This window comes from Ooceraea biroi, chromosome 12 (genome assembly GCF_003672135.1).
Source record: "Ooceraea biroi isolate clonal line C1 chromosome 12, Obir_v5.4, whole genome shotgun sequence".
In the NCBI taxonomy this organism is placed as follows: domain Eukaryota; kingdom Metazoa; phylum Arthropoda; class Insecta; order Hymenoptera; family Formicidae; genus Ooceraea; species Ooceraea biroi.
The window spans coordinates 887,885-901,573 of NC_039517.1; the positions used below are offsets into that span (position 1 = coordinate 887,885).

General features: G+C 41.7%; 1 protein-coding gene and 1 long non-coding RNA gene across 7 annotated transcripts; one reads left to right on the forward strand and one right to left on the reverse strand.

The window, feature by feature from the left end:
- Window positions 1-815: 815 nt before the first annotated feature.
- LOC105278821 (radial spoke head protein 3 homolog A) lies at window positions 816-8,365 on the reverse strand. Of its 6 annotated transcripts, none has more exons than XM_011338198.3 (11): window positions 8,205-8,353; window positions 6,604-7,511; window positions 5,692-5,772; window positions 4,393-4,474; window positions 3,828-3,995; window positions 3,438-3,566; window positions 3,154-3,357; window positions 2,645-2,807; window positions 2,355-2,441; window positions 1,935-2,132; window positions 816-984 (listed from the first exon to the last, which is right to left on the reverse strand). In XM_011338198.3, the coding sequence occupies exons 2-10, from the start codon at window positions 7,404-7,406 to the stop codon at window positions 1,948-1,950; spliced, it is 1,902 nt and encodes a 633-aa protein (XP_011336500.1). In that variant the 5' UTR covers window positions 7,407-7,511; window positions 8,205-8,353; the 3' UTR covers window positions 816-984; window positions 1,935-1,947. The 6 variants fall into 6 exon arrangements, with proteins under 6 accessions (XP_011336500.1, XP_011336499.1, XP_011336502.1 ...); XM_011338197.3 differs by having other exon boundaries at window positions 5,692-5,775; XM_011338200.3 differs by lacking the exon at window positions 5,692-5,772 and having other exon boundaries at window positions 8,205-8,351.
- On the forward strand, window positions 3,573-5,634 carry LOC109610937. Its single transcript, XR_002193242.1, has 2 exons — window positions 3,573-3,676; window positions 5,488-5,634. It is a non-coding gene; the product is annotated as an uncharacterized LOC109610937 (long non-coding RNA).
- Window positions 8,366-13,689: the final 5,324 nt, after the last annotated feature.

Here is a 13,689-nt window from a genome sequence, read left to right on the forward strand (position 1 = left end):
TCTTAGAAATTTTTTCTTTTCCGAGAAGTTCTGAGTTGTTGAAATCATTATTTTTTATATTGCCTAGAGTTCTCTGCTATTGAAAATACCGTAAACTCTGAAATGAAAAAGTTCTAGCCATTAAAATTTTTTTCTTTTTCCGAGGAGTTCTGGGATATTTATATTGTTACCAGTACAACACAAGCGCGCGCTATGCGCTATGCGCTACGCATCGCTATTTTATTTTTAATATTAATAATGTTTTCGAATAATAATATTCATCTATTATTTATTGTACGCACAATTATCACACTCTACCAAATTGTTATCCTCCACGCGAAGACAGCCGCAAGATGGTAATCTAAACTGAACATAACGCACAACGCGAATCGAGATAACCAATCAGCGTCACGGAAAAGAGGCAACAATTTCGATTTGATTTAACACAGCTTTTTTAAGAGTGAATATTAGAATTTAACTAGCAGCATTTTCTGACATTTTGTTATTCGCATCGATGATGTGATCTATCGATACGTACATATCGAAATATATTGATATTTACATTCACACTCGATCTAGTAACTTCCACACTTTGATGTTACGAGTATACATTGATATCTTCTTATCGCTTAATGTTTGAATCGCAATTATAAATGCTTTCTCCACGATGACGATAATCTCTTATCAATCTTGACAAATGAATCATCAAAGTGGTTCACGGCAAATGAATCATCAAAGAATCAGATGATAAAGGTAATTTCTCGTCGACATCCTTGATCTTCAGCGAGTTTGAAGCTTTCGTGGTGGTGATGGAAATCTATTTTGCCTGTGTTCAATTTTCTTTAAATGTTTTTTTATTTAATGCATGTACTAAATTTGGATACATCCTCGAACTCTGGCTATAATTAAAGCGCACGAGTTACGTCTCAGGACGTAATCGGCTTCTCGATTTGTCTTGAAAGCGTTGTGCAGTGTTAGGCGTTGCCAAATCAGTCTGAACCGCGTCTGGGAAAATAAAGAAACAAATTATTAATATCATATGCACATCATAAATAATATTATATACATGTACATATAATAATTGATTAGTATTGTTATAAGAAACGAAAATTTACATTATAAAAAATAAATTAAGATTCCATCCAATTTACGCTATCACAGAAAAATCCAGAATGACAATTCTTTTTTTACCGTTCTATTATAGTTTTAATTTATAAAGATCATTCTGGCACACAAACGGCCTGAAGACAGAGTGGCAAAAGTCACCCCGTCTTCCTCGCATCTACGACAGCCCACGCGTAGCTCACTCCGAGAATCGATAATTAATTTCTGATGGGCCTGTTTCTCTCGTGGTCGGTGGTTACTGTTTGCGATTGGGGCGCGAGCGCGGCGCGGTGACCTGTCATAGGGTGCAGGCGGAGGAGATGGATTTGTCGCGCAGCTGTGTACACTGCTTAATGTAGGCGGCACCGGGCTCGCTGCTTGCTTTTGTGCTGGTTAAGGTGAATCCCTAAATCCGTGAGTCAACTACGATCTGCTCCTTTCTTAGCCGGCGTGCGCTATTAACGCGCGGTCAAATCGCGCGAGGATTACCGCCAGATTATAGGTATCACTGCGTTTCCGCCTTTCTACCTCCTCCCGATCGCTCCCGTACTTTAACATCTTAATTCCGATTTCCGATTAGATTTCTGTTTCGGTTTAACGACTTTCCGCTCAGATTTTAATTCCGCTTCAACAGTCTTTTATTCAGGTTTAAATACTGGTTTAATTGATTTTCCGTTCAAACTTGTGTAATAATTTTCATTAAATAACTTTTTTAATAATATGTGTAAATTTTATTTTTTTTCTTGCCGACTGCATTTTTATCGTTAAGCACGATTGGATCGCGTATCTCTTGTGTTTTCACATCGCAAAAATGCATATGCAAAGGGGAATGATCACGTCGTGGGGCGTACCGTGATCGTCACGCTAGATCGCGTGATGATTCTCGATTGCTGGCGATTCGTAGTTGACGAAATTCTCGTCGATACCACCCTCCTGTTCCTCCCCCAAATCATCCTCGATCGTTGGTCCCCTGTCCCTCGAAGCGTCATATTCCTCGCCGAGTTGTCGGTACGTCCGCGCGCGGTTCTCCAAAATCTCCCTGATGATCTCTGCAAGATTGCAAAGCGACATAAATCCGTGTTTTTTGTTCTTTAATTTCTACTAGATTATATAACATTTTCCGAATCAAAACATTAATTCAAGATATCGATTGCATAACAACTCGAAAGATAGCAGAGATATTGGAGATATCAAATAAAGCTGCATTGAACCTGGAAAAGCTTGATTTACAAATAAATTTATTATATATTGATTCTACGCTCAAAACTCACCCATTAACAGTTCTCTGCTCTCGATCATGTTACCCATCTCCTTTTTGACCTCCTTCATCAACCACGGCATGAAACCTTCCTCGACATCTGGAACACGCCACGTTCGAGTCACGTTAATACGTTAATCGATGAAAGAAAAGAGAGAGGAAACACGGCAAAATGAGAGAGACAGCACGATACGATCAGGCACGAACGGAAACTCGATCGTAAATAGATCGATGAATAAAGGGAGATTAAGGAACCTTGATCGCTAACAAATTCAGAAAAATAGTCAGTGTAAGCTCACGAACCGGCCTTGATCTCGTCCAAGAGGTAACCGGACATCTTCAGGCCTTCCAGGACTGAAGGTAGAAGCTCGGCGATGTATCCGGTCAGCAACACCGCCGCCGCGACTCGCTCCTCCGTCTCCTGCTGAGCCTTCATCGCCTCCTCGTGCTGTTTCAGCCGTCGATCCTGCGGAATTCGGTCGATAGGCCTTCGCGTGAGCGAAATGTCATATTTGATTGGAAGATAAACTGGCTCGGCTTTTTTTGGCAACATTAAAGATAAGGATGTAAGAAAGAAGCAATTTTAACTTCAATTTTTCTTTATGAATTTTGATTATACCGTTACAATTTCATCAGAATTGTTTTAGAATTGTTCAAATCTCTGAGCAAGGAACAGCTGCAGATCATTTGACGGCAAATTGAGTTGATGCCGCAAGCAATAATAAAATGCAATAGAAACAAGCAAGGAGTCGGAAAGTTCAAGATGTAGTAAACTTGAAAATAAAGTTGAAGATAAAACTATAGGTTTGTACCTTCTCCTCCCTGCGTCTCCTCTCGTCCTCCGCCAATCGCTGCTCCTCTGCTTTCTCGGCGGCGCGTAGCTCGAGGAATCTTCTCTGCTGCTCCTTGAGGGCGGCAATCTCCTCCTCCTCCAGGACCTCGATCAGGGATTGTTCAATGGTTTTACCAACCAGCACTTCTAGGATCGGTTGCACCTCGGTGTCGTAGTCGAACAACTGGAAACAAAGCGGCACGAAAACTGTAATTTACGGAAATTACAGTGCTAGAGACGTAAGAATATCGAACGTGCGCTTACTTCTCCGGCTTCGATTTGCGTGCAAGCGTCCTGACCAACTTTGGCTGGACAGTACCTCGGCGTTACCGGCTTCTCCAAGAAGTAATCGGTTTGCGTGGCTACTTCAGATTCGTCCGGCTTCTCGGCCAGCTTGAATGTTCAACGTGTCGCAGTTAACTTAAATTCAACTTTGACTTGCGCTCGGGTTTATAATACAAAATAGTAAAGCTTTGCTGTGATGAGAAAGCAGAACGAGAGAGGTAGGAAAAAAAATCGTTTGCGAGACCACTTGAGTTTGTTTAGAAATTATTTCGAGTTATCAGTCTTGATGAGTTGAGAAGTTCCATAAGCATCTAACTTTACTAACGATAAGATATTGATAAGATTCTAAAGATCTAAATTTTTATTTGCCTCTTCGAGAAAGACTTCCGTCTGGACTGGCTCATGTTTCCTGCCAGGAACCGGAGGAGGCGAACCCATCCTCGTGACGAGCGCTCTGGTAGTCTGGGCGCGTTTCCTCGCCAAATGCCTTCTTCTCGCTTCCGCTTGCCTCGCTGCTATCGATTGTTCTCCATCGATCTGTTACGGATAAATGCAAACTCTATAAACGAAAACGTTTTTTTAACGAGTATTGGTATTTTTTAAGAAAATGCTTTTTAGTGCCCAAAGCTGTCACATTTCCAATCAGCAGTGCAATTAAGAAGCTGCAATAAGAGCTTAAATTGCGAATGGTTGCTCTGCATTAAGTATTTAATATATAATTATAGTAATTATTGTATAATAATAATTATAATATATTATAATAAAATAATAGTAATAGTTAAGTATTTAATATAATACTTAACACATATTATTTATAATAATGTTTATTAATTAATTATTTAGCTCTTATTGCATCTCTTTTATCGCTGATTGGAGACCAACAACTTTCGAGCAAAAGTCTTGCATTGAGAGATTCGTGTACAAGTACACTTACGAGAGTAGGAACGGAAGCGAAAGCGCTTCCGCGGGCCACGCGGCGGTCGAACATGATGTTCCCGAAAGGAAGCGACGCATCGCTGAAAAATAATGATTGATTTATGGTGAATCACAGTTTCCAATGGTAACGCGCAAAATAAACCCGAGAAAAGCTCAGCTGAGTTAAACGTGCTGAGTGACAATTGCTGCGATAAGCCCGTCGCTCTTGGGCAAGCATCGACCAACAACAATAAATCTCTTTGCAACAATAAATCTCTTCACAAAATCGCAAAGCTGCAAATCACGCTGACACGCCTCTAATTTTTAATCAACCGTCCAATTTTAAATCGATTCGACCTTTCCGACCATGCGATTTTTACATTCGCCTCGCCGATCTTCTGATCGCGTCACGCCACGCGCCGCACAGTATTGCACAATACGAGGAAAACTGACTTGAAATAATCCCGCTGGGAATTATAATACACTCGTGGCAGAGGCGTATCTGTTCCATCGCGATTAATGAAGCATGTATTTCGATCGCGCCGCAACAAAATGTCGCCACGAGTCTACGACCTGGCCGCACGCACGTGTTCCCGATAACGATCGCGATTGGTGAATCCGTCGTGTCGGTTGATTACTCGGCTGTCCTGCATAAAGCATATTCCTCATTCAGAGATCTCACAATTAACCCTTCCGCTACTAACTATATAGTCGACTATAGTCACCTGTGAGGCTTATAGACTAAATATGAGTTTAAATAAATATTTTATTTTTATGTAAATCTCAGTTTGTCTTTATGCTCGGAAAGTTGTACTTTTTAATGTAATGGGGTGAAACAGCGGAGTAAGTAAAGAACGTAATTCTATCGCTGAGATACGTCACGCAAGTGGTCTACATTACCGTAATCTACAGCGTGTCTCAAAACCACTGGTAATAATTTTAAGGGTAGATACTAAGGAGTATTCTGAGACAGAAGTAGTAATACGAAAAAAATGTCGAATAAAAAAATGAGGCTATAATAGTTTTTTGAATAATGTTTCTATTGGATCTGCCGTAGCAAAAGGGTTAATTATTACCGGCCAGGAATAACGATTGTTTCACTTGTTGTTTACAGAATTCTACGTTTCTCGAACACAACGAGCGATATCACCAGGAGCGACGGCGGCCTAGGAGAGAAACTTGCAACTGCGAGGGCGCAAGACTAAATCGGGCCGGCGGGATGAAGAAAGAAAGAAGCGTGGAGAGAGAAGCGCATGTCAAATAAAAAGGAGAAAAACAAGGTAAGTGTGATGCCACTTGCAGTAGTGTTATTCGTTACCCGGGCAGTCTCGGCAGCACATTCATCATGCCCTCGATCGGTTCCAGCTTTTTCGGTAAAGCTCGCGGCGTCTGCGGGAATCTGCTAGAAAAATAATTCCCCCTCTTCTTATACGCCCTTTTCCTTCCCTTCCGAAGAACTGCATCTCGTCGTTCTTATCCGCGCGCCTTCGATCAAACTCTCATTTATCGCGTTCTCGTCGACATGATGAAAATTTGCGTGCTTTCGAAGTCGAAATTCAATGCTGAAGAGATTTTTGCATGCTTTTTTCGGTAAACTTTTGTCCAATGCGCGAAGAGGTCCGATTTATTCAGATTTTGCGTCTGCGCGATGCAAAGTGAATCTAATGGAGACCGGGACGGGTGTGACCTTTCGAGGTCTAAGATTGATGAACTTCTAGCAAAATTGATGTTTTTACAATTAGCAATCCAGTACTAACTAAAATAATGAAAACTATTCTATTAAATCTGAGAAATTTAATTCAATATTTAATGATTATAAAAATCTTTTTATAAAGCCTGATGAGGTTGTATTTTATATTTTTAGCAAATAATGTAATATTATTTTCATTCTCGTAAGTCGAATTTTAAATTAAATCTCAAGAATTTCAGACATTATTTATTATTCACTACATTTTACTTATCATAAAACCTGTGCCTTAAAAATTGATCGTTGATGATAGATTAATCGTTAAGATCAATAAGTAACGAGAAATGAGAAAATAGAGGCAAGAATCCCAAAGATTATCTTCTGAATAAGACTATCTCGCGACAATTCCATGAACATGACTACCCAATCTCGACAGGAAGCGAACAATCACGACATCGAACGTGCAGATCGAAAGTGACCGGTCGAATGGCGTCTCCGCAACGCGATCGGTGGTGTATTACGTGACGCGACGCCATCACTTACGCCGACTCGCTCCTCTTGAACGTTCTTGCGCGCTCCTCCAAGGTCGAGGCGGCGGCGATCGCGGTAGCGTTCACCATACCAAGGGAAAAGTCCACCGTGGCCTTGAGGGCGGCCGGGCACCGGGCGTTGTGGCTGCTGTGACGTACTTCCGGCCTCTTGGCCACCAGCGGCTTGAACCTGCTCCTCAGGGAGCAGGTCCCGTCCACCCCCTCCTCGTCATTCTTCGCCGCGCTGGGTGCTATACCGAGCAGGGCCGCCACTTCCGGTGGTGGCATCAGGAACTCGCCGGTCCTCACGGTCGTGATGAACGGTTTCCGCTGCGACAGCGATTTCTTCGGCGACCTGCGATCTTGCTCGGCTTCCGCTTGCTCTTGAATCCGTCGCAGTTTCGCGTTCAGTACCTCGTTGAAGTCCTCCGTCGACAGGACCAGACTGGGCTTCGTACTGTTCGCAAATGGTCCACTCTCTTCGGCGTCCAGGCAATCCTGGCTCTTGCTCTGGTGCTTCTTCCGCAGTGGATTCACCTGATTCGACTGCAGGCTGGCGAGCACCAGGTGCTCGTTCGAGCGGCTGATGCGCCGGCGGTGGTACAGGTCGCCGTTCCTCATGGCGTTTCTCATGTTCTCCAGATTGGTGGAGAATCTGGGCGCGCCCGTCTCGTTCTCCTCGTTGACATGTAGCAGTGGCAGGCTCGAGTCCAGACCATCCTTCTGCAGAATCGTGAAGGCCGGCGGGTCCTTCGTCTCATGGTCGAACGACGTCGCGTCCGTCGACGGCGCCAGCGCCGAGATGCCGGCCGGCATGCTTCCGGTGCCCTCGGACGTTCGGTTTCACAGCCGATTTCACATGGCGAACTGATCGAGTCGGAAATCGACGATCTGTCCGATCTCTCCTCGATCGTAATTTCCCTTCAAAATTACAACGCAGCACGTTTTACACACGCGACTTTGAGGCTTCAACTTCGTTGCGCATTTTCGCGCCGCGAAAATCTCGGGGAGGTATAATCTCCACCTACGCGATCGTTCATCGATCGCTCGCACGCGCGTTCGCGAAACGAAAACACGGCGGAAACTCGTTGAAACTCGCGCGGACCTGGCGTAATTATTCCCTTAATTATTCAACGACGTGGTAGTCACGAGATGCGACCACTCACGAGATGTCGGGCTTTAATCTCGATCAACGATCTCGCGAATATTATAACAATGGTCTCGCGCTAGTTAACGTTCCAGGTGAGAAAACTTCCATTAATCCCAAGTAACATAATAGAATAAAAAAATAAATAAAATATCAAGTGTTATTTATCTTTGCACGAATATATATTGTAATGTTATATATGAGCGAAATGTTATATTTATTAGACGCGACTTGGATTATTTAGTTAATGATTTAATATATTAGTATTACAAATGAGCATCTATCTTACAAAAATATCATATAAGATAAGATTGATAACGTAGAAACGGTGCAACTCCCGCTTCAAAATATTATAGTTCCAACTTTCGGACTCTAGTCGCCCGCAACTTTCGACAAATGTATACCTCGCATATACTTTTCGCAGAACTTTTCAGGGATCGCGTCGATCTCGATCGTTTGATACGTACTGTGCGAAAGTGGCGCGAATTTCGGGGAGGCTGCTGGGGGGCGCAGAAGATCCCTAAGGCGGGTAACGTGGTGTCCGCTCTCCGAGTGCGGTCGCGGCATAACTGACCGGCTCGCAGGGGAGTTCAGAGACTGGACAATGTCCTTAGAATCGACCGACATAGACTGCGCGAACGTGTGTTACACGTATGTATACGTAATACTTTCACCCCCGCGACCGCGCGGCCACTCAATAACGCTGACCGCTACGCGCGTCTTGCGCATGCTTAAGTCCACCGAGCAGAGGGTGGAATACGGCCGGGGGAGCTCTACCACCTGGGGAACCCACTCGGGAACTTCCAACCCTTAGCAACACCTCAAGGTGAAACGCCGTGACTCCGAAGAATCTTTTACCCCCGTCGTTTTCTACATAGGTTTTCCGTGTAGATACGTATATATTGTATGTACGTGTATATGTTTGCCGTTCATGTAGAGGTACCCGTACTGCGATTCAAAAGATTAAATCGAACGGTAAATGTTCATTTTTCAAAACGCCACGTATACGGGAACGACCCTTGTTGGTCTTGCGAAACGCCTACTCGTGATTTATGATTTATATGATAGAAAGAGACGCAATATTCTTTCGTTAATTAAAATTATTTAATACAGAAAGGATAAAAAAGTCAAACTGAAATTGTTGCAATTATTTGTCGGTATGTAAACCGCGAAATTGTCAAACACTGAAAGTGCGTTACGGTGCAGAGTTACCGGACGATAATTCCGACAGCTTCGAGGGATGTCAATCGAGGGATTCCATGATCGATCGATCGCGAGTTCTAAACAATCATTTTACGAATCTTCAACGAGGATACTCGTCGCCGGGCTTGCAGGCCGCGTGACCGAGGGATAGTTCCTTCGTATTTTTACGATCGTGTCGCAAATAGCGCTCCACGCTTATTTACGATCACCGGTAGCAATTTATCGCTCGATCGCGGTGAATTTTGCAGTGAACTTCTGAGAAAACAGCGGTCAAAAATTTCGCTTTGCTCCAAGGACTGGCAAATAAAAACACATTTACTAATTATCTCTTTTAACTTTATGCAGAACATAAGGCCGTGGATTGCGATCGAAATCAGCTTTGCGGACGAAAGATGCGAGTCCTCGGTGCTGTGCACTTTTTACCGGCTCCGTCTTTTGCAAATCAGGTCGAATTCTTCAACTGGAAGCTTGCGACATTAATATTAATACGTTGCGGGTATCCTTGAAAAATATTGTTCTTCGCGTTTTGCGTGGAACGTCGCGTGCTGTTGCACACTCAGGACGATACTTTGGCGATACTCGCCGCGAGGAACGATAAGATAAAGTTGGAAGGCCGCGCACGGATTTCCACCCTGCACTTCCTTGCACTTTCTCAGCCTGAGAGTAAAGCAGGAACGTCGCCCGGCGATTCTGCTCGATAACATTATGTTTCCATCGATTTCTTAATTCTTTTATAAATAAGGCAGTCGCCTCTGTATGTGTAGGGGATCATTGTTAATTCATCGGAAGCCGATTGTCCCGTTCGAACGTAATGTAAAGTGTGCGTTTCACTCTGCTCTGATCGATATCGTTCGCAAGTTATTTTATTATGTAACATGCGAAGGGCCCGCTGCTAAATATAGCACGCGGTGAGCAGACAGAAGCGAGTTCTTTAACAAGGCTGCGTATCAACTTTGCGGATAAAACTATGTGGGTACATAGAGCAAGTGCGCAGGAGAAGCAGATTGCTGTCGTGCAAGTTCCTCATGTTATCGCGTAGTAAGGAGCGATAATAATCCTTACAGTGTATTGTTATCTTGAATTGCCGTTCGATATCGCTATACAGTAGGTACGTTATTTGTCTCTTGATATCAACGTTCACGCAACAAGCCAGAGAGACGTCGCGTTTAGGGCCGAATTCTGTATTAATGCGAAATAAATTAAATCGAAATCGCAAAACGCGAAACTGGAAATTTTGCGTCGCGAGGAACGATTTCTATTTCTATTTCTCTCTATTCTTCATTGTCTAGAGTTTTCGCGTAATTTAACAATTGTTGGTATAGTGAAGACTATACCAAGTTCGTAATTTGCGTAAGTCCATAATATTTATAGTGTAAGTCTTAAAGTCACACACAAAGCATGAAACTCACAATTTGATGTTATGAAGAACGGTTTCTATAACTTTTCTCTATTTTTCTCGATTTCTCGTTGTTTAAAATTTTCTCAGGAATTCCTTTCTGTCGGGAATAAGAAGATTATTGCAAGTATATTGAGTTTGCACTTTTGCGATGCAAACCTTAAATCAAAATCATGAAACTCGAAGTTTCACATTACGAAGAACGTATTTACAAACCCGGACACTTATTAAACTTCCCCCATTGCGTTAAACGAATTTTATCCCGCTCCGTTCTATCACTTCCAATTTCCACTGGTGATACGAAAACGTTGCTTGAGTCAACAACTTGTATTTTTGCGAAAGAACGTTTGCTCTTCGCGATAATTTCGTGACAGACGTACGTTCTGCTTCGATTGGAATTACGTAAGGTGTAGCGTCACACGTCGCACGCGACAAGTGACGATGATGTATTGGCGATATAAACAGATAAAATCGTCCCGTCTATAAGCAAAACCTTATGTACATAATCTATAGATCGAAACGGTTGCATCGACAGGTCGCCTTTTTTATAATGCAGACCTCTTCCTTCCTTCAAAAAGGACTTTTTTCAGGAAATCCTCTTTTCCTCCCTCCTCCCCTAATTTGCTCTTGAAATTACAAGGCTCGCTCTTCTACAGAGAAATTATTACACTCATTGTTATTGACAGTAATATATGGCAATTATTACGCTGCAACGATAACGCCTTTTTGATGCACAAGATAATTGAAAATGGTGAATCGAATTGAGGGTCTACTACTTCAATATTGATCTCAAATCAGATCTCGACAAGATATTTTTTCATAATTTTCGCGATATCTTATCTGACGATCAGAAAGATCTTCACGAACCGCGCGCTTGGGACATGTCTTATATTTTTCATATTTTGATTCTATTTTTATTAACAGGCGGTTGGATTAGATTGGTGTTCTTTATATCAAATCGAGAATTTAAGTTTTGCGGCTAAGGCAAAGGCGCTTAATGTTCATTTAATATTAGACGTATCTGAAGATAGGAATTATGCAAAATCGCATACAATCTGTACTTATCGCGCGTCAGTGCTTAGTGGATATAAGTCAGAATTAAAGGAAAGTCAGTACATTTGTGTGGATACTGCATTATGGCGCAAGCAATACACGCTCGCCATAATAACACGATCATTAACACGATAATAATGCGATAATTTAAATATGATATTATAAAAAATTGGTTGAATGATTTACAGGTAAAAATTACTATACCAACTATATGATACCATATACTATATGATACCAACGCTATATCATGAATATGATTGTTACGATAATAAAAATCGATGACTGTGTAACATGATTGAATAATTTATAAAGCAAAAATTATAATGATACAGCCGCTGCGTTATTAACACGACAGTTGGAATGGTAATGCAATGATTTAAGTATAATACGATAAAAATTAGTTGGATGCTCTGGAGAGAGAATTTATAATAATATATCGATGTCGCGCGTTATTAACATAATTATTAGAATTATAATGTGATGATTTAAGAGTATAGAATAATAAAAAATTGATTGACTTGTTTATCATCATCATTATCTTAATCATTCTTATATGAATCATCACTGGATAGGCCCATGACGCCATGGCCTGTTTAATTCATCGGCTATTTTCATACACGATAAATATTATATAATGGTGTGATTGAATGGTTTATAAAGAAAATTACAATGATATCGGCGTCGTGTCATTGTTATCGCATTTGCGTTATCGCGTTGTACCCCGGCTTGAACAGTAGTTGTCGGATTAAATAAAATTCATGGAAAATTTCCGCGACGCATTTCGAAGCGTCAATAATTTGATCGAGTTTGATTTAATCAAGAATGACGTTGATGAGCCTGTCGATGCTTGCTCAGCGGTTTTCCAAGATTTTCCGCGAACAAGTCACGTAACGTTATTGCGTTAATGCATAACACAATTTATCAACTGAATAAATATCAGGCGTACCTGCACACGTTTCAGTATTTTTTTCATAACTCTAAGAGAATTATTTTGGAATGAAATACTTGTTCTTTTGCAGTTTTCAAATTAATTAGTTAATTTTATTTTAGTCTTCACTCTTCAAAACGTATAACGTGACGACTAAATTGTTTTCTATACAGGGTGTCTGACATAAGACCTCTCGCCCACAGGTAGATCTCGTCAAACTGAATTAAAAAGTCCTTTACTATTTTGCAAACAACCACGTAAAATTTCGAGTAATTAGGTAAAGAAAGTTCGCTAATTCAGCGGACGCGAGGGAAGAATGAACGAATAACGTAAAAAACGGCTTGCCGCGCGCGCGACGCGAGCGTATTTCGAAGAACGCGATAATCGGATTACAGCGGCAGGCGAGACGACGCTTCTAAGAAATACGATACACTTTCTCGGCAACACGAGCGCGTGAATGAGACGCTGAGAAATTATTGTCCACGCGTCGTCTCGCCTGCCGCTGTAATCCGATACTCGCTGCTATCTCGTCGCGCGCGCGGCTAGCCGTTTTTTACGTATTCGTTCATTCTTCCCTCGCGTCCGCTGAATTAGCGAACTTTCTTTACCTAATTACTCGAAATTTTACGTGGTTGTTTGCAAAATAGTAAAGGACTTTTTAATTCAGTTTGACGAGATCTACCTGTGGGCGAGAGATTTTTCGCCTTATGTCAGACCCTGTATATTAGAAAAATAAAACGAAAATTTTCGAAAAAAAGGACTAAACTTCATGCATTTAATTTTAATTATAATACACGTAATTATTTTTACAAGCTCGCTGTGCGCACATTGGAAGGTATCACCACTATTTGTTTTGCATGTACTCCTGCACGATTATTAAAATACTAGTAAGTATATCATATATAAATAATAGTATATCATAATCATTATTGTAATTTGTTGTACTCACATTGGAGGGTTCCTGTATTTCTTTTGGATGTGCAATATTGCTCTTGGACTCTTGACGAAGGAATACGTCTCCTTCCTCTCGCACATGTCAGCAGATATGTTGTAAGATTGCAATCCCTGATTGCACATGCGACAATATTCCGTCGTTCTCGTGGACATCTTGATAGTGCGTCGCACAATTTTTAATCGCGTGGAAATTTTACCTTTATTAATTACGAAGTAGTCTCGCGCGTCTCCAGTCCGCTCTGAAGTGACACGGTTTTCCAGAATGGATTCCGATCATTACTGGACTCGTTGTTATAGAAACGCATCAATCCTGAAATTCCATTTATTGACCCTGCAGCTCTCTCGTATCTAAGATACGAAATCCCCTCAATTTCACGATCTGCGACCTGTAATAGTTTATTGTAATATGTGTAATATG